At 40.0% G+C, this 20,856-nt stretch overlaps 2 protein-coding genes across 6 annotated transcripts in view; both read left to right on the top strand.

Annotated features, from left to right (window-relative positions):
• Positions 1–12,085, top strand: part of SOS2 (SOS Ras/Rho guanine nucleotide exchange factor 2) — a 115,163-nt gene extending 103,078 nt beyond the window's left edge. For 2 of the 3 annotated variants that reach the window (XM_058666398.1, XM_004584803.4), the window contains 4 exons: positions 1,582–1,837; positions 2,988–3,029; positions 9,118–9,227; positions 10,377–12,085. In XM_058666398.1, coding sequence (XP_058522381.1) covers positions 1,582–1,837; positions 2,988–3,029; positions 9,118–9,227; positions 10,377–10,886 — 918 coding nt within the window. In that variant the 3' untranslated portion in view covers positions 10,887–12,085. The remainder of the gene's footprint in view (positions 1–1,581; positions 1,838–2,987; positions 3,030–9,117; positions 9,228–10,376) is intronic. The other variant, XM_058666397.1, reaches the window with a different exon arrangement.
• A 559-nt stretch (positions 12,086–12,644) lies between these two features.
• VCPKMT (valosin containing protein lysine methyltransferase) lies at positions 12,645–19,653 on the top strand. 3 transcript variants are annotated; one of them, XM_058666417.1, is made up of 6 exons: positions 12,646–12,950; positions 13,032–13,142; positions 13,312–13,384; positions 14,057–14,176; positions 15,630–15,734; positions 18,495–18,625. In XM_058666417.1, exons 1-6 carry the CDS (start codon positions 12,685–12,687, stop codon positions 18,522–18,524), a joined length of 705 nt encoding a protein of 234 aa, XP_058522400.1. In that variant the 5' UTR covers positions 12,646–12,684; the 3' UTR covers positions 18,525–18,625. The 3 variants fall into 3 exon arrangements, with proteins under 3 accessions (XP_058522402.1, XP_058522400.1, XP_004584859.2); XM_004584802.4 differs by lacking the exon at positions 18,495–18,625 and adding an exon at positions 18,633–19,653 and having other exon boundaries at positions 12,647–12,950; XM_058666419.1 differs by lacking the exon at positions 13,312–13,384 and having other exon boundaries at positions 12,645–12,950; positions 13,032–13,131.
• The last annotated feature ends 1,203 nt before the right edge of the window (positions 19,654–20,856 follow it).

Below are 20,856 nucleotides of genomic sequence, written 5' to 3'. Positions count from 1 at the left end.
CAAAGGAGGATTAGCATACTGTGCCACTAAACTCATAGTACTATACTATTTCTAAAATATATGCAAACTTTTTGATAAAATATGACTTTTTTTATCTTGTTACCACTTTTTTAACTGTCCACTTCTTATTCCTTCTTGTGTAAGGGAAAAAAGATGTGACTGAAACAACAGAAATGAAAAAATTTAAGAAGGAATAAGCCAGATGTATCATGGCTGCTGTGGCTGCCATGTGTATTATCATTAAGATTGCATGACATATCATTGCCAATGGAACCTTCTCTGTTACCAGAAGCAACTGCTATGATTCTCAATACCCAGGTGGCAGCAGTAGTGGAAAATAAATTTCTGCCTAGCTAATTGAAAGTAGCAAGGTTTGAAAGAAAGTATAAGTATTTATAAAATAAGTTTGGACAAAGCAATATTAAAATGAGTAGTTTTCTGCTGTGATAGAGGTCTTAACCTCATTTTATAGGAATTGAAACTTCCAGGGATTACATAAATTTTTCCAGAGATATTGGCACAATTGAAAATTTGACTCTGGGCCCTGGCAGCGTGGCCTAGCAGCCAAAGTCCTCGCCTTCAACCCGCCCTGGGATCCCATATGGGCGCTGGTTCTAATCCCGGCAGCTACACTTTCCATACAGCTCCCTGCTTGAGGCCTGGGAAAGCAGTAGAGGGGCCCAATGCTTTGGGACCCTGCACCTGTGTGGGAGACCCGGAAGAGGTTCCTGGTTCCTGGCTTTGGTGCAGCACCGGCCATTGCGCTCATTTGGGGAGTGAATCATTGGACGGAAAATCTTCCTCTCTGTCTCTCCTCCTCTCTATAATATCTGACTTTGTAATAAAAATAAATAAATCTTTATAAAAAAAAATTTGACTCAAGTTTTCCAAGTCTGAGTTTTGTGATTTGTTTTATTATTAAGTAGTCACTGGCAAAATTTTAAAATGGAGCAGAAATTAAGTTGGGAGATAATGAGAGTAACCTTCTCCAAAAACTTTAAAGTTACTTTAAAGTAACGTCATAGAGGTTTATCGTTTAGTGTAGTAAAGAGGGGAGGAACGGACTTTTTTTTTTTTCTGAAACACATAGTATGTATCATAGGAATCATGTTCCCCATAGATTTTTGCAAAATTGTTACAATTTGAAAGAGAAATTTAGATTCAAATATTTTAAAGGTAAGAATTTTTCACACAAATTCTCAAGAGCTTTTTTTTACAGATACAAAAAGAGATTTCCTGACATTCAAGTCCATCTTAAAAAGTAAGCCAGTTGAGTTCAGAAGTTTCTGCAGGCTATTCTAACCGATTCTGATTGCATTCAAGTCTCTTAACTGTGTGTTTAAAAATTATTGAGGTAGGGCTCGGCGGCGTGGCCTAGTGGCTGAGGTCCTCGCCTTAATCCCATATGGCCGCTGGTTCTAATCCCAGCAGCTCCACTTCCTCTCTGTCTCTCCTCCTCTTAGTATATCTGACTTTGTAATAAAAATAAAATAATAATAAAAAAAAATTATTGAGGTAGCTTCTAGTCATGAAAACAAAGTGCTGCAAGTTAGTGATATTAGTTATGTTTGCTTTGTATAGCCCAGGAAAGCAACGTTCTCCTTAAAATCTCCTGGAATAAGGCCTAACACAGGCCGACATGGCTCTACCTCAGGCACTTTACGAGGTCATCCAACACCTTTAGAAAGAGAACCATATAAAATAAGCTTCAGTCGCATTGCTGAAACTGAGCCTGAATCAACAATGTCAGCACCAACCTCTCCAAATACACCATCTACTCCACCAGTATCTGCTTCTTCAGATGTGTTTTTAGATGGGGATCTCAACAGTTCCTGTGGTAAGTATGTGATGTAAAGTGTTAAGTGAAAAGCAATTTTGTTTTTCAGAAAATTATTGTATTTTAAATAGGATATTATAGTGTTCATTGAAAACTGTACTAATGTGAAAAATGACAAGTAAATGAAAAACCAGGGATCAACATATATATCTGTGCATTGCTTGTGCATATCAATTTTTAGAAGATTTGTTTAATTGAAAGGCAAAGTATTAGGGAGCAGGGGAGAGAGAGGAAGAGGGAGAAAGAGACATTTTCCATCTGTTGGTTCACTCTCCAAATGGCTGCAGTGGCTAGGCTGGATCAAACTGAGGCCAGGAGACAGAAACTACATCCAGGCTTCTTATATGGGTGGCAGGGGCAATAGCCATTTTCCCAGATGCATTAGCAAAGAACGGTATCAGAAATGGGGCAAGTAGGACTCAAACTTGTTAACCTTCAGTACTGCAGTGTTACCTATGTGCATTCTGGCTGATTTGTTCACTGACCAATGATTTCAGCATCTTTTGAGTTTCGGTACCCTTATAAAGGGAGCAGTAGGCAGTGATTAAGGAAACAGGATAAAAAGAAAGTTCTGTAAGGGAGATTAAAGAAGGACTGTGATGGGTCCGACACAATGGTTCCATTAGCTAATCCTCCCTTTGCAAAGCAGCAGGATCCCATATGGGTAGCAGTGCATATCCAGGCTACTCCACTTGCCATCCAGTACCTTGCTTGTAGCCTGGTAAAGCAGTGGAAAATGACCCAAAGTCTTGGGACCCTGTGGAAGACCCAGAAAGAGCTCCTGGCTCCTGGCTTCAGGTCAGCTTTGCTACAGCAGTTGCAGCCATTTGTGGAGGAGCGAACCAGGGGATGGGAGATCTTTATCTCCATCTTTCCTTTCCTCTGTAAATGTGCCTTTCCAGTACAAATAAACAAAAAAAGGTGGGAGGGGGAGACTGTGATGAAATGGAAACCACATATGCTAAGAAAGTAAAACATCACAGGTATGAAGAGTACTGCATTCATTCTCTAACACATTACCTTAGCAAAATATAGTGATAAAGTTCTGTGATATGTATGTATTGATGTTACTTTATGCAAATATTTTTAAATGAAGATATATATATAGATATATTCCGCTGTTTCAGATTGTTTTTTCTTATTCCAATAGGTAGCAATAGCATCTTTGCTCCAGTGCTCTTGCCAAATTCAAGTAAGTAAGCAAAAAAGTGTATTCTAATGACATAACAATAAAGGGAATAATCTGGTTGATTAAATTTGCATTTGAGTTTTAGCAACATTTTAAGAGTAAGAAATGAAAGAAATCTTATAATTGATTTACTTACAGTTGTGTCCTACTGAAGCTGTACTAGAGTGTTTTCATCATTTTGTGTCCATATTCTAGGGATTATATGACCTTGAACAAATGGCTTAATACCACTAAACTTGCTAACAATGGAATGCAAGAATCATGTTGAAGACCTAGCAGATTGATTGGCAAAGAATCAACAGTAATTTTGTGTCACTGTCAGTATCTGCAGGCATTTGGGCTTTGTATTCCATCGTTTATCTCCTTACACATTGCAGTCTGCCTTCATAAATTACAGCTTCAGGCATCTTCTAGATTTATTAGAGTTTATGAATTTTTGTTATTTTTGGTGGCTGATCTATAATAAAGATGTATTTGCCATGTATATTAGTTTTTGGGTGCTGCCAAACAAAATACAACCAATGAAAGGCTTAGTTTCTTGTTTCATAGTTCTGGAGGCTATAAATCCAAAATGAAGGTGTTGACAGGGCCATGTTTCCACTGAGACTTGGAGAGGGCAATTGCTGGAGATCTTTGGGATCACTTGGGTTGCAGACACATCACTTGAGTCTGCTTCTTTTGTCACATGGCTGTGTTCTTTCAATTGTGTCTCCCCCTCTTTTCTTCAGAAGACACCTGTCGCATATACTGGATTAGGGTCCCCACTAATTATTTGTCCTGTTTTGATACATCTACAAGGACTGTGCCTCAGAGGTCCCAAGTCTCTGTGCTGGGCTTTAGAATTTCAATATAAATGGGGGGCAGGAGGTGGCAGAAAGACAAAATGCAAACTGTAACAAAGCAGGAATTGTAGACATTATTTTGTATGATAATGAAATACATTTTCCATCTGGTAAGAAAACTTTCAGAATAACTGCATAAAACATTAAATATCCTTAAAACATGCCGGAAGAAAGAAAGGAAGTGGGGAAGGGGGAGAATGGACTAATGTGAAAAGTACTCAAACAAAACGAGAAAAACAGTATAACTCCACCAATAATGAACATGAATAGATAGTTCATATCAAAGAAAGTGTATCTTTAAAAAAAAAATGTTTATCGTCCCCCTTGAAATCTGAGAATTTTTAAATTATGGCATAGTTAGTTGCCAGTTTAGTGTTTTAAATTAATGTTTGTTTGTTTGTTTTCTCTAAATGTGAGTAAGCATCAAAACGTACATTACTGGGGCTGGCACAATGGTTTATTAGGCTAATCTTTCTCTTTCAGTGCCAGCATCCCATTTGGGTGCTGGTTCAAGTCCCAGCTGCATCTCTTGTTATCCAGCTCCCTTCCTGTGGCCTTGGGAAGGCAGCAGAGCATGGCTGAAGTCCTTGGACCCCTGCACCCATGTGGAAGACCAAGAAGCTCCTGGCTTCTGACTCAGGCCACTGTAGTTCTGGCCATTGCAGCTATCTGGGGAGTGAGCCAGTAAATGGAAGATCTATCTCTGTGTCTCTGTAAATCTGCCTCTGAAATAAAAATGGATAAATCTTTTTTTTTAAGTAGATTACTTAGGCTAGGATTGAGGCACAGTGGATTAAGCTGCTGTTAGCATCTCATAGCAGAGTGCCAGTTTGAGTCCTGGCTGCTTCATTTCCAATCCATCTTCCTACTAATGTGCCCTCATCTTTATTGTAATAGCAACCATTGTTAGACCAAAAATAGTAATAGAGATAGCATTTACTTCTCTTTTTTTCCTTTACACCAAATGTGAACCATCAGCAAATCTTGATTACTTTCAAAACATATCCATAATCTAGCTCTCCCTCATCATCTCTGCTGCTGCTTCTTTCTTTACAGTAACATCAGAACTTCCAGTTTTCTCTACTTTGACAAGTTTTTCATGGCAGGCAGGACATGCAATTTTAGTTAGACTTTATCTAACTTGCGTTTAAGTCTGTTGGCTTTATGCCTCACAAGTAGAACCCAAGGATTTTTCAAAGAGCCTGAAAATACTTCTGTAGTTGGATCTATCAGAGATCATCAAGAATTGCTTTCTCTCTTGACTCATGCTACTCCCACTTCTCTGTCATTGAGGAACAACAGACGTATGAAAAGACTTTCAGACCTTCATGGAAAATAGAATTTAAATACAAAGTGTCTTCCAAATATCCCATGAATGCTGGTTGATCTCCTGGCTGTTCCACTGCTGATCTAGCTCCTTTCTAATGGTCTTGGAAAAGCAACAGATAATGGTCCAAATAGTTGGGCCCCTGCCAGCATCTTGGAAGACCCAAAAGAGGCTCCTGATTTCAACTGGCCCAGCCTTGGTCATTGCAGCTATCTGGGCGGTGAACCAGATAGATTTAAGATCTCTTGCTTGCTTGTTCTCCTTGTATATCTTCCTTTGTAAATCTTACTTTTAAACAAATGAATTAATCTTGTTAATTATTATTATTATTTAAAGATTTATTTGGTCTTTTTTGGAAATTCACATATACAGAGAGGAGAGACAGAGAGGAAGATCTTCTGTCTGCTGATTCATTTCCCAAGGGGCTGCAAAGGCTGAAGCTGAGCCAATCCAAAGCCAGGAGCAAAAATAAGTGAATTTGAAACAAAAAAGCTACAAATTGAAACAAGAAAGAGCTTTCCCTGAGAAGATGAGCAGAGAACAATCCTTCAGCCATATTAACAAAGAGCATCACCAGAGAACAACCACTTAAAAAATCAGAGATGAAAGGGAAATGGTTCCAGCTTTCTGCTCTTTACTTGGGTCATGACACTGTTGGCATAGACAATAGTAGAGATTATTTTTTGTTGTCTAGGTATATTTAGAAGTTTCATTGAGTCTGCCTTCATTCCTTAGTAGAGATGCATTCTGTTGATTTTCTTTGATTCCTGGTACTCTGGTTTCCATGACATTCTTTTGTCTGTGGGGTTACACATGTGTATATATTCACCTTTATTTTTTTGTTTATTTTGTATTTTTGATGGAAGTTGTCTTATATTAGAACAAATATGTAGTATCTGTCCTTTTGGGATTGGCTCATTTCACCTAGCATAATGGTCTCCAATTGGGCATATTTTGGATGCAAATGATAGGATTTCATCCTTTTTTAATAGCTGAGTGGTAATCCATAGAGTAGATGTACCATAGCTTCTTTATCCAGTCCACTTTCAGTGGGCATCTAAGTTGTCTCCATGTTTTTGTGGATTATTGATTGTGCTGCAATGAATACAGGGGTGCAAGTTGTTTTTTTCAAGTGAATGTATCAGATCTTCTGGATATATTCCCAGGAATAGCATTGCTGGGTCATATGGTAGGTGCCTGAGTATTCTGCATACCGACTTCCGTAGTGGCTGCACCAGCCTGCAATCTCGACAGCAGGTGTTGTGGGTCTGTATGTGGGCCCTTCTCACTGGAGTTAAGTGGAACCTCAGTGTTGTTTTTATTTGAATTTCCTTTATTGCTCAAGAGCTTGAACATTTATTTCATATGTCTGTTAGCCATTTGGATTTGTTCCTTTGAAAAGTGTCTGCCAGGCCAATGCCATAGCCTAGCAGCTAAAGTCCTCACCTTACACACACCAGGATCCCATGTGGGCGCTGGTTCTAATTCCAGCCACCCTGCTTCCCATCCAGCTCCCTGATTGTGGCCTGGGAAAGCAGTTGAGGACAGCCCAGGGTCTTGGAACCCTGTACCCACGTGGGAGACCCAAAAGAGGCTTCAGGCTCCTGGCTTAGGATCAGCGCAGTTACAGCCTTTGTGGCCACTTAATCATCAGATGGAAGATTTTCCTCTCTCTCTTGCTCTCTGTATATGTGACTTTCAAATAAAAAATAAATAAATTTTAAAAAGAGAAGAAGAAAAGTGCTATTTTGTTCACTCATTTCTTGACTGGTTTGCATGTTTTGTTATAGTTTTCTAGAGTCTATATATTCTGGATATTAGCCCTCTGTGGTGTAGTGTGAAAAGATTTTCTCCCACTCTGTTAGTTGCTTTTTTACTTTGCTTATTGTTTTCTTTGCTGTGGAGAAACTTCTTCATTTGATATAACCCCATGTGTTTATTTTGGTCTAGACTGCCTGTACTTTTGATGATTTTTCTAGTGAGTGTTTGCTTGCACCTGTTATCTTGTAGAATATTTCCTACATTTTCTCCTAATAGTTTGATGGTTTCTAGGTATAGGTTTAGATCCTTTATCTGTTTAGATTTGATCTTTGTGTATGTTGAAAGGTGGGGATCTTGTTTCTTACTTCTACAGGTTACTATCCAATTGTCCCAACAGTATTTATTGAAGAGACCTTGTTTCTTGCCTGGATTTTTTCTGTTCTCTTGTTGAAGACTAGATGGCTATACATGTGTGGACTCTCTTCTGATATTTCTGTTCTGCTCCATTGAGCTTCCTCTCTGTTTCTGTACCAGTACCAAGCTGTTTTGATTACTACTGCCCTCTAATATGTCCTAAGTTCTGAGCTTGCGATCCCTCCAGCTAAGTTCTTATTCTTCAGGATAGTTTTGATTATTCATGGTCTCTTGTGTTTCCAGATGAATTTCTGTATCATTTTTTCCAGCTCTGTGAAAAAAAGAAAGTTCATAGAAAGCATGTTTAATAAAAAGACTATGCACCAGTTTTAAAATCTTTGTACCAAAATGAATTTTAGAATTCCATGTGCTGTTTGGGGTATCCTCATGTTACTGCTTGTGGACTTCTCTCTGCTTTCCTTCTGCTTGCATTGCTCTGCACTCACTTGGCCTCATGGCCTGCTTCCTTACCTCCTCCAGGCTTTTACTCAGTGTTACCCTTGTGAAATCTTTGTAATTACCCTTATTCCAGTTCTTTCCATACCCCTTTACTACCTCATATTTCCTCTTATTTCTAGTCATAGTTCATTGATGAAATTATCTGGTCTTTCTTAATACCTTGTACTCTAGTAGAAAATAATATTTTCATAGTTTTTTCACTGTCATATTGCTAGTACATAGAAGAATGCCTGAAAGTATATAGGATATGCCCAAAAATCACTTATTGAATGAATAAATGGGTAAATGAATAGCAAAAATATTAGTTAGTTAAATGCATTACATAGTGGATTATCTCACATTCACTGTAAATATTTAAAACATTCATGAAAACTAATCTTGGAGATAAATGCTATTGATGGAAAATAAAACTGTACTCACTTTATTACCTGCTGTGAAGAAGTATAGTCCTGGGGTTAAATGGTGATTGTTAAATCACTCCCAGACTAAGAAACTCCCACCACCCTATAGACATCTTCTGCTTCTACAAGTGTGGTGTCTGTAAGGAAGTGAAGGCTGATGTAAGACTGGCTTAAACATAAGAAAACATTCTCTGCAGATGTAATTCAGAGTCTAGAAGAAGACTGATTTAACACTGTTGCTTTCAGTGATGGAATTCTTTGTGATTCTGTGTTTCCAGATTATTGGGTTTATCCAAGGCTTTTGTGGTTAACTCACTAATGTACTTCATTGTAACTTTAAGAAAGTTATCCTTATTTGCTTAGCATGTTCTTTTTCTGGGAATTACTACAGTATATATAAACTTTTGTTTTTGTTTTGGATTGTGAAAAGGTGTTTTGGAGGAGCAGATTCTTATTGATCTTAATTAAATACAGTAGCTTCATTTATTGAAGGGTGTGGAGCCCTTTTTTCTGCCAAGGGTCATTTGGATATTTACAACATCAGTCACAGGCCACAAAAAAAATTATCAACGTAAAGATCAGCTTGCTCTAGATTTATTGAAATTCGAGTCCTGCCTGTGATTGCCTTGGCCAGGGCTAAAACAAATGATGTTGCCAATCTTAGGACCAGAGGTTCCCATTCCTGATTTATGATATCTGTCAGGCACTCATACATGCCACAGACACAAGAGCAATTACAAACTATTCCCAGAAAGTTTACGATGTATTGGGAAGTTTAAGAAACAGTGTAGTCTGACAAATGCTACTACAAAAGTGATCACAAGTTATGATGAAGTTTTGTTTTGAAATTCCAATATGAATTGCGTTTTATTTTTTCCCTCCCCTAGAATCTTTCTTCAGTTCGTGTAATAGTTTACATAAACTAAGTGAAGAACCACTAATTCCTCCACCCCTTCCTCCTCGAAAAAAATTTGATCATGATGCATCAAATTCCAAGGTAGTAACCTGTTGTCAATTTACTTCTACTTTTTCAAAATTTACATTGAAATAGTGTTCTTTCTTAATGTTTTGTCTTACCCTTATAGTTTTCGCCATTTTTGTTGTTGTGTTTAAAAAATGATTTATGTAGCTGTTCAATCCTCATAAAAATCCTGAAAAAAAAAAAAAGACTAATTAGCTGATAGATACTCGAAGTACATTTTATTTCTGGTACAGATGGAAAGAGCTTCAATATTTAAAGAATTCTTCAAACTTTCAGTTGTGCTTCTCAAAGTTAAGTGTGTATCACAGTCACATGGAAAGCTTATTAAAACTACATTGTTGAGGGCCTGGCGTGATAGTCTGGTGGCTAGACCTCCTCTTGCATTCACCGGGATCCCATATGGGCACTGGTTTGTATCCTGGCTGCTCCACTTCCCATCCAGCTCCCTGCTTGTGGTCTGGGAAAGCAGTCAAGGACAGTCCAAAGCCTTGGAACCCTGCAACCCTGTGGGAGACCTGGAAGAAGCTCTTGGTGCCTGGCCACACCACCAGAATTCCTGATTAGTAGGTTTGGGGATGGCACAGGAATTTACTTTTCTAGCAAGTTCCCTATGGATAATACTGACTCAGGCCCTGGAACGTACTTGCGAGTCCACTGATCTAAGCCACGTTTTGGGCAAGCAGCAGTAGATGCTTGATAGACAGAAACTGGATATTAAGACTCATTGACATCTTTCCTGTATAAGACCGTGTATTATTTTCAATTACTTACCTGTCATGGTTATTAAAATAAACTAACTTCTACAATGTTAGACTTAAGCAAGACAATCTGAGGATTTATATTCTAAGCTTCCAACTTATTTGTATGTATGTTTAAATTTTCAATTTTTAACAGATTCAGTGCAGTCCATAAATACATTTCTAAAAATATAGTGATATTTTCTTCCTCCCACACTCTTTAAGTATTCAATTTAAATGTCTCATATAAAAGTATTTAACTGAGCCCTGAATTAATTTGGAAGGAATTTTCTCATAAATCTGGTAAGTAAGGCAGACTAATCTGTTTTGAGCCTCTGGATTTAACTTGATACAGCATCTTTTACACTTTTATTATATATTTTTCAGGAGAATAGAAATATAGTTTAATTACTTTATTTTTTTCGAGGGGAATATAAAATCTGATGATGACCCTCCTGCTATTCCACCGAGACAGCCTCCTCCTCCAAAGGTAAAGCCCAGAGTTCCTGTTGCTCCTGGACCATTTGATGGACCCCTGCACAGCCCACCTCCACCTCCGCCAAGAGATCCTCTTCCTGACACCCCTCCTCCGGTGCCCCTTCGGCCTCCAGAACACTTTATCAACTGTCCCATTAATCTTCAGCCTCCTCCACTAGGACATCTTCACAGAGATCCAGAGTGGTTCAGAGACATTAACACGTGTCCAAATTCACCAAGCACTCCTCCTAGCACTCCTTCTCCAAGGGTACCACGTCGATGCTACGTGCTTAATTCTAGTCACAATAATCTTGTTCATCCGCCAGCTCCCCCTGTGCCACCACGGCAGAACTCAAGTCCTCACCTACCAAAACTGCCACCAAAGACTTACAAGCGGGAGCTCTCACACCCCCCATTGTATGGATTGTCTTTGCTAGAAAATGCAGAAACTCCTCAATGACCTTAGCCATGTGTAGTCATTGACACTGGAATAGTATTTGTAAAGTTTTTTTTTTTAATTTATTCAAAAAAGGCATAGTATTTTAGTACTATTTTGTAATGCTCTTACAAAAATGCTACTGATCAAATAAGCTTTTACAAATCGGAAAAATAAAAATACAAAAAGTCCTTCACCATTATCCTCAGGTGGTCAGTACCATTGCCTTGTTTTGGATCCTCAGTGCTGCCCAAAGGCCAGTATGATGAATTTATATTTGCACTGTAGACTCTGCTAAAATATGACTTAAGGTGACATTGATTGCACTGAAAAGGGATAGTGCTGTTGTGGAATTTTTGAAATTTGAGTAATAGCTGCCTTTTTAAGGCAATGAATTTACATAAGCATGGAAGCTTTATGGTATTACTGGTTTTTAAACGTCTTTGACCATCTTCTCGTTTTTACTTATAGTTTTTACATCTAGAATGGTGAATAACATCCACAGTTCATAAACTGTGTAATGCCATGTCTTAAATGCCAGTATTTGCTGCTGAAGACAAAAATGAAAAGTAGGGTGGAGAATAATAGACTGCACTGTTTCTTATTCTGTCAAAGTGTAAGCAAAGAATATATAACCCAATCATAGAGGGAAAAGGGCATGTGTCTCATTCAGATGTGCCTTTTGTTTTGGCAGACTATGGTGTCTTTAGCTATAATCAGTTGCCTATTGTTTTAGAAAACAATATGCCATGTTTGTACAGTTTTGTTTATACTGTATATTTAAAAATAATGCTAATAACCTATATAAATTGAAGTGACTTGAGGACTATAATGCAATCTGCTACTTTACTAATGCATAAAATCAAAGGAGAAGTTTCTTATGGCATAGGAACCAACTATCTTGCCTTTAAAACCTAATAACCTTCTCTATAAATCATGTTAACTGAAATTTTTAAAAAATATTTTTAGATTGATAATATTAAAACCAGCAAATACCTAAAGCTTTATTAAACTTTTTAATCAGAAGAATGAGTGAAACTTGTATTTGTCATCTGTCTGCCTTCATTGGATGTGACGAAAAGTGCATTGCTGATAGTGCTGTAGCAGCAATTGTAAAGTAGCCCAAAGCCACGTTGTTTATTTACTGGTCTGTGGCCTTTTACTGTGCTTTGTATCAGAGTTCTTAACAAGATTAATAAATCACCCTGTCTTAATTTTTAAAAGGCTTTAAAAATGTTTTTTCATGCTAAGAAACCAGAGATTAAATCCTGTGGATTCATATACACGTTATTTTCAATATGTTATAAACTTAGATCACATAATCCCAAAGAAATTAACTGATGTAAATTATAGAGGGCTAATCTAAACGACAAGCTTCCAGCAACCGCGTTGATGCATTCCTATGAAAAACTAGGAGCAAGCACGCTTGGAAAGGCGCGACATCATTGGTTGGATCCGGGAAACCCGTCTGAATTTAAGGCCAGTGACTACTGTGCGAAATCAGTCTGCCTTCAGGTACAAACAATCCAAATTCTCCATCATTTAATTTATTATTTTTTAATTTATCTATTCTCCATGATCATTTCCATCGTTTTATTACAGATTATAACACCAGCTTAGTGTGAAAACGTGGTTTCCAGTGACTTAGGGCTGGGGGAGGCGGGGCACAGCGCTCGGTCTGGTCCAGGCGAACCTGTCCTGCAGGCTTTGTGAGCTCGCGCACGCGCCGTGGTGTCGTGACGCCCGCTCCCTAGCTCGGAGGTGAGGGCGGGCGCGGCGCGGTGACGTCACGGCGTGCGCCGCCTGTGACGGCCGGGAAGCGATGGCTGCAACTGCGGAGCCCCCGGGAGACGACCCACTACGGAGCTTTGTGCGAGTTCTGGAGAAGCGGGATGGGACAGTGTTACGACTGCAGCAGTACAGCTCCGGCGGCGTGGGCTGCGTGGTTTGGGACGCCGCTATTGTCCTTTGCAAATACCTGGAGACGCCGGGGTTCTCTGGCTCCGGGGCGCACGTGCTGAGCCGGCGGTCGGTGCTGGAGCTGGGCGCGGGCACCGGGGCCGTGGGGCTCATGGCCGCCACGCTCGGGTAAGAGCGGGCGAGGCCGCGGGGAGCCGCCTGCCCGCGCGCCCCGCCTCCGCGCTCCCCTCAGTCGGCGTCGTTTTCTAGGGCGGATGTGGTGGTCACCGATCTGGAGGAGCTGCAGGACCTGCTGAGGATGAACATCGACATGAACAAGCATCTTGTCACTGGTTCTGTTGAAGCCAAGGTACTGAAATGGTTTGTATGGCCTTTCTGCTTGTTTTAAGGTAGCAGCCTTGGTCTGCTTTCCAGTTGACGTTTCCGCCTAAGGTGCAGAGCAGGCGAAGAGGGTTTTCCAAGTCCTTGCTTTTAAGAGTTTGTAAAGTAGTTGAAGCCGCAGTTAAACTCCTTGTTTGACGTCTTTAAGGGGGGAAGAAATAGAAGACCTTGCTTCTCCACCGGACTACGTCCTGATGGCTGACTGCATCTACTACGAAGAGGTGAGGATTCCGTGAGCGCCATGCCACCTCCCTGCGGGTTGCATCCCATCCTAGCACCTGGAAAGTCAGACTGTGCTGGAGTTGATGCGAGGCAGGTTGGAGGAAGGTGTTGCACGTTTGGCTGTTTAATGTAGAGCTAAACTCGCCTTGTTTTTCTCCTAGCTTTTCGCTGTCAGCACATTAATCATCACATTGAGAACTGCACTTTCAAGAACTCATTTTCTGTGGCAAGATTGATTAGATGCATGGAAAGATTCTTGGTTGATTCCAGTCTGAAACTGTTGTAGGCATCATTCGTTTGTGAGGATAATGAGCCACTACATGTTAGTTTAGGATCACACTTAACTTTTGTGAGATTAAGTATTGGTCGTTAAAATTAAATAAAAGTAAGCTTAAAATTGAGATCAGTTTATCTTTGAAATGCAGTCATTAGAATGCTTTCTCTGGCAGCAGAATTTGATAAAATAGACTGGTTAGGAGTTGTTTTCCAATCATTTGTGGAGCTAAAATTACATGTGCTTTTGCTAGGTAGCTTCAAAGATGAATAGTTGATTGCATTACTTAAGGAATTCTAATTGCCCCCTCCACTCCCTAGACTGCTTTTATAGTTGAAAATATTTAAGTCTTAAGCAATGTGCAAACTGTTCCTTTTTCTGTTTGTTTGTTTTTAAGTCTTTGGAACCATTGCTGAAAACCCTAAAAGACGTCAGTGGATATGAGACTTGTATTATATGTTGCTATGAGCAACGAACAATGGGAAAAAATCCAGAAATTGAAAAAAAATATTTTGAGGTAAGTCCATCTCTTTTTGTAGCTTTTCCAGAGTGCCCCTGTACAACTGGGTTCAAGTGTATTAGGGCAGTTTGGTGGCAGACATTGTGTTTGCAGGAACCTAACAAAAAACCTTGTACAACCCATGGATCTTCTAAGGCCCTTCCCTCACTTTTTATCTTGTATGATGCTTGGTTTCTCTTTTTTTCTAATTAGCTGATATACAATTTACAGAACATCATAAAATAATAATGGTGACACTCTTTTTTCTGAGAAAGTTGTCAGTTTTTTTACTCAGGCTGCTGTTGTTCCTGGGAAACCAAGCAATGATGTGTATTTTGTTTTTGGAGAATACCTGTTGAAAATGTTCAGGTGATAAATTTTACTTCTGTGTTTTGTACCACATTCTTGTGAAACTTTTAACCTATATACCTACCTAATTTCAAATTTGGGGGGTAGTTAAAAGACTCACAGGAGGTTGCATAGTCTTACTGAGGCTGGACCCTTATTTTCCTGCAAGTGAGCCATATCCATTTTATGGGCAAAAATCCATTCCTTTCCAAGTGACTCATTTTGCAGGATCAGCTAGGTACACTTTCGTGTGTTTGATTAGAAATTAAATGTCAGACTTTCAGGTAGCACATATTATATATTTTTGTTGTTTTTAGTTTTAATTTTGAAAGGCAAAGAGAGACACTGCCATGGGCTGGCTTATTCCCAAGATGCTTGCAGCTCAAGCTAGGTCTCCTGTGTGAGTGGTCTGCATTACCAGGAAGCTGGAGCTCAAACCCAGGCATTCTGATGTGGGCTGTGGCCATCTTAAACAGCAAGCTTGCCCCACTGAAAAGTTTCAATTTGTGTTCTTCACTTTGAAAAACAATAGTGAACTTTTTTGTTTACTTGAAGTCAGAGTTACAAAGAGAGGAAGACAGAGAAAGCTTCTATCTACTAGTTCTGTCCCAAAATGATGCCTCAGCCATAGCTGGACCAGTCCAAACCTGGAAGCCAGGAGCTTCCCCGGGGTCTCCCATGTAAGTGGTTACAGGGGCCCAAGGACTTGGGCCATCCTCCACTACTTTGTCAAGCCATTAATGTGAAGTTGTATCGGAAGTAGAGATCCTATGCCCATAAGACATGAACTGGTACTAAACGGGATGCTGGTGCGGCAAGCGAAGGATGAGCCTGCATTGTGCCAGCGCTGATAACGAATTTTTGAAACTAGCAGTTTAAATAGTCAGCAAATTCTGAAGTAAACCATGTAAAAGCACATCAGTTCAGATCAGTTCTTGTGTGTGTACCCAAGTCAGCACTCCCCAGTATAAAGATCCGCGACATTGTCAATGCATTTGGAGACTGCTGCACTGCCTCTTACCGGGTAGTTTTGTTTCCCCCACAGAAGCCACAGTTCTGATTTCTGTCACCACAGGGAACTTTGTGCTACTGAATTTGAAATACACCTCTTTTGAATTTACAGCTCCTTCAGTTAGACTTTGACTTTGAAAAAATCCCTTTGGAAAAGCATGATGAAGAGTATCGAAGTGAAGATATTCATATTATATACATGAGAAAGAAAAAAACGGTAAATACATTCCTGGCTTTTCATCCTCTGGGAAGATTTTATCAGTAGGCTACTTTATCTGGCCTTCAGTGCACTGTAGGCTTTGATTCAGATGTACAAAAAGAGCTGTACTGATTACACAATTGAGGCACCTGTCTCAGTTGAGATCATTTAAATGATCTTGCCTTGCTTTCCTGCTCTGAAATACATGTGCTGCTTTGTTTGAAGGTCCCTTCAGTTATAAGTTACACAGCCCTGTGATTTGTTATCCCTGACAAATGACATAGCTCTTTTAAGTTTCTCTTATCTCTATGAGGTTTTAAAATGCCAGGTTTAACCATTTTGAGCTTTATTCAAGTCGTTAATTTTAAAAAGAAAGATTTGTTTATTTTGAAAGTCAGAGTTACGGAAATGAAGAATGAGAAACGTAGATCTTTTGTCCACTGGTTTACTCCACGTGGCTACAATGGCCTGGGCTGGGCTGGGCCTGGTCAAAGCCAGGAACCAGGAACTTCTATCAGGTCTCCCACGTGGGTGCAGGGCCCCAAGCATTGGCATTCTCTGCTTCTTCTCCAGGGCATTGGCAGAGAGCTGGGTATGAAATGAAACAACTTCAGACTCCAACTGGGGATGCCAGCCCCATAGGTTGGGGATTAACAAGCTGTGCCACCACACTAGCTCCCAATTTTTTTGTTTGCTTGAAAGGCACAGTGCCAGAAAAATCTTCCATTTGCTGGTTCACTCCCTAAATGCCTGTCACTGCTAGAGCTGGGCCAGGCTGCAGCCAGGATCCTAGAACCTGTTACTTCACAGGGTGCACATTGGCAAGAAACTAGAATCTGAAGCAAATCTGGCACTTGGGCACTCCTGTATGGGATGTTGGTATTTTAAGTCGCATCTGTAAGCTCCATTCCAAATGCCCACAAAGTTTGCCTTTTTAAAGTACACAGTTCATTCACAATAAAAATTATTTTAATTAGAAGAAATAGTGAAATACACAGTTCAGTTCAGTGTTATACTGTATTCACAGAGTTGTGGAAATTGTCCCTTTTTTTTAAGACATTATATTATTCTTTTGTGGGGGGGAAATATTATTTGAGAGGACAGGGAGAGAGAAACCCAACCTACTGGTTCATTCTCTAAATGCCATCAATAGCTGGAGCCAGGCCCTGCTGAAGCCAGGAACTCTATTCAGGTTTCTGTTGTGGGTGACAGGAGACCAGGTACAAGGACGGTCATCCCTGCCTCCCCGGGACTTCAGTAGGACACCGCATCAAAAGCAGAATACCTGGGACTCCAGTACAGTATGTGGGTATCCCTAGTGTGCCGCTTGCTGCACTGTTTTCTAAGCTTAAGGATGTTTTTATTTTCACTGGAAATGCAGATTCACAGAGAAAGAGAAACATAAAGCTCTTCCATCAACTGCTTCCTTCCCCAAATGGCCACAACGGTAGAGCTGAATCAGTCTAAATCCGAAAGCTTCCTTGGGTCTCCCACCTGGGTGCAGGATCCCAGGGATTTGTGCCATCCTCCACTGCTTTCCTAGACCACAAGCAGGGAGCCTAATGGGGAAGTGGAGCGGCCAACACATGAATTGGTGTCCACATGGGATGCTGGTGCTTGGAGATGAAGATAGCCAGTTGACCTATTGCACGAGCCTCCAAAGGTTTTGGGGTTTTTTGTGGGTTTGGTTGTTTTGTTTTGTTTTGTTTTTTTAATCTAGAAGGAAAGAAATTCCTTCCCCATTTCCAGTCACTTCTTGTCTCTAGATTTAGCTGTTCTGTGTTAGTTGTATAATTGTAATCATGCTGTGTTGTCCATGCCTGGCTGCTGCCACTGTTCTCAAGGCCGTGTGACTAGCACAAGTCAGGATGTTACTTCTTTTTGTCTGAGAAATATTCCTTTCCGTAGATATATGCACCCTGTTCATCTGTCGATAGCCTTTTCGTTCGTTCCTTTTTGGTCATAATGAATAATGCTGCCTCGAACATTCATGTAGGAATTTTTGTGTGGTTGTTTATAAATCTTATGATTATACATACCTGTAATGGAATTGTTAGGTTATATGGGACCTCTGTAATTTTTTGAGGAACTGACAAACTACCCCCCAGTTACTCCCCCATTTTACATGCCTACCAGTCGTAATGCATGGGGGTTCCACTTTCCCCACCAGGGCTTAGTACTATTTACCATAGTTATTTCAGGCATCTGAGTCTAAAGTAGTGTCTCACTGTGGTTTTTTTTTATTTCCTAAGTGACTGATGATGTTGAGGATCTTTTCAGGTCTCCAGAGAAATGCTTTGCCTGTTTTCATATTTGAGTTGTCTATCCCTGATTTGTATAAGAGTAGTTTGTTTACATTCTGGGTACCAGACACTTCTTGGGCATATGACTTGAAAATATTTTTTTCCATGCTGTACTTCAAAAGTGTGTCTTTAACTTCTAAAAAGTTTGTGAGGAGACAGAAAGCTCCCCTTCATTGTTTGATTCCCACGTGACTGATGACCATGGTTGAGCCAGGCTGACACTAGGAGCCAGGAACTCAGACCACATCCCCCACATGGATGGCAGTGACCCGAATACTTGTATCATCCCCATTGCCTCCAAAGTTCTGCATAAGCAGAGCATGGAACTGAACTCAGGTGCTCTGATATAAGAAGCAGGCGTCTCAACCTGCAGCTCAACTGCTGAGCCAAACTTGTCCTATCCTGGTTTTTACTTTTGCTAATGGCTGAAGCATGTTTTGCCTTTTGGTTGGTTGTTCTCTAGGTGTCAGCTAAGAACACTGTAATGTTGTGGGTGTTCACTTGAATTGCCATTTAGCCACTCCTGGGAATATTCTCTAATACTGTTTCTAGTAAGTACTTCATTGGTGGTGAGCACCAATGCTTTACATTTTTCCTTTTTTTTTTCCTATAGATATTTCCATCATGAAGCGTTTAGCCATCTTTTCCAAGCCTTTGACAGCCTTGGTAAGCTAGAGACATAAATGAAGCATGTGAATTCAGCATGGAAAGATTGGGTTCACAGATTTTTTTTTTCCAGCATGTCTTTAAAGATCCAACATATAGAGAAGACAACTGCCACAATCTGTCTGAAACACAAAGCAAATGCCAGCCTGCCTGCCGATGGGCCTGGCAGCCCCCAGCTTAGGTCTTACTTAGCATCAGCTTCAACTTAACAGAAGCATGGTGAATGTTCCTCAAAAATTAGAACTGAGATTATAAATCTAAGGTCTGCAAAAATTAGTAACAAAGCAGCATGATCAAGTCTAGGTATTTTCAGAAAACTGAAAGGACATTGATCCAATTTCTAAAAAGCTTCTCTGTCTCTATTTAATGTTTTAAAATTCAGGCCATTAAGTTTTTTCTTCAAGACATACACATTTTTATGTTGTAGCATTTCTTAGTAGTTTGTTCTTTTACTTAGAAAAGAAGGAACCCTGAGAATGTTGTCTTGTACGTCTGACCAAAGTTGTCTAATTTTCCACTTCTGGGAATGTGCATGTGGTTTAAATAATGCATTGACTGCGCTGTGCTGTGCTGCTGAGAAGACAAATCAGAAGATGGAGGCGGCAGAAGGATCTTCACAAAGTTTTCCATTTGTGAAGGGAATGAGACCAGAAAGCTCATTCTCAGGCTTGCGCAGTTGGGTGCCTCCTGTACTTTTCCTTTGAGTTTGTCTTCCAGGAAAATCTGGCTAAAAACACTGGTATTGACTTGTTTAAATGAAACAGATTTTTGAATAGCTACAAATATAGTTCTCTGCACATTTAACCGGATGATTTTTATTCTGTCCTTATCACTTTTGTGTAGTGATAATCTGCTCACACAAGCTCATCTGTCAAGGATTTAAATCACCAATTCTAAAGTTGTAGCCAGACGGAATTCAGTGCTGGATGGTACATTTTATGTGTTAAAATAAACATTGTTTTTGAGAACGTGTGACTCTGTGAATCTTTCAGAAATAGCTCTGTAGGAAATGAATATCTAACACAGGCAGCTGCTTTCCAGAAGAAAGTCAACCCTGTTTAGAGAATTTAAAGATCAACATCAAGAATGTAAGTTGGTTCCTTTCAGTCTTAATCAGTCTGCAAGGTTTCTGGTTTTTATTTTGTTTTTGTTTTTGTTTTGTTTTTGTTGTTCTTGTTGCTTTGCTTTGTTTTAAGATTTATTTATTTATTTATTTATTTATTTTTATTCATTTATTGCATTGTATTACATGACACAATTTCATAGGTACTGGGATTCTCCCCCCTTCACCCCAAACCCTTCCCCCATGGTGAATTCCCTCACCATGATGCATAACCACAGCTCAGGTTCCGATTTATTTATTTATTTATTTATTTTTTATTGGAAAGTCAAATATACAGAGAGAGAGGAAGATCTGTCTGTTGATTCACTTCCCAAGTGGCAACAACGGCTGCGCTGTGCTAATCTGAAGCCAGGAGCCCAGAGCTTCTTCTGGGTCTCCCATGCGGATGAAGGGTCCCAAGGCTTTGGGCCGTCCTCAACTGCTTTCCAGGCCGCAAGTAGGAAGCTGGATGAAAGGTGGGACCGCCTAAACATGAGGTGCTCATATGAGATCCTGGTGCCTGCAAGGCAAGGACTTTAGCCACTATGCTACTGAGCCAGGTCCGTTTCTGTTCTTTTTCAAAGTACCATGTTCATACTGCCCCTTAACAATTCAGGAATAACTTTACCCCAGGCAGTCAGTAACCCAAATGCCTGATGCTTTTATAGTTTGGAGTTAGCACTAACCATTGTCTGCCAACAAATGAAGACTTTGTAGGTTGTTCTTTGTAGAACTAATAAAGAACTTTAGCTGTAGGAGTCCTCACAGATTGTTCTTATCCTTTTTATATCCTTTTGCGCCTTTCACTTCACTTGTAATACACAGGACCTGTGGATCCTTGGCCTGAAGGTCCCCTTGACTTAGCTGTAACAAAATCCAGCTCCTTAGTCTGGACAGGTGCAATTTACAATCCAGATTTTCTGAAACAACCCAGCTGAAATCACATTCTTGCTTCACTTCCTGTCCTCCCTGTCCTGCTAGCCTCTCCTGTCACTTCAGTAAATCCTGCTTAGACTCAGCTACAACTGTCTTCATGGGAACTGGCTTCAGATAGTAACTATAGAGAGAA

This window comes from Ochotona princeps, chromosome 6, assembly GCF_030435755.1.
Source record: "Ochotona princeps isolate mOchPri1 chromosome 6, mOchPri1.hap1, whole genome shotgun sequence".
Classification (NCBI taxonomy): domain Eukaryota; kingdom Metazoa; phylum Chordata; class Mammalia; order Lagomorpha; family Ochotonidae; genus Ochotona; species Ochotona princeps.
This window is presented reverse-complemented; position numbering and strand designations above follow the sequence as displayed.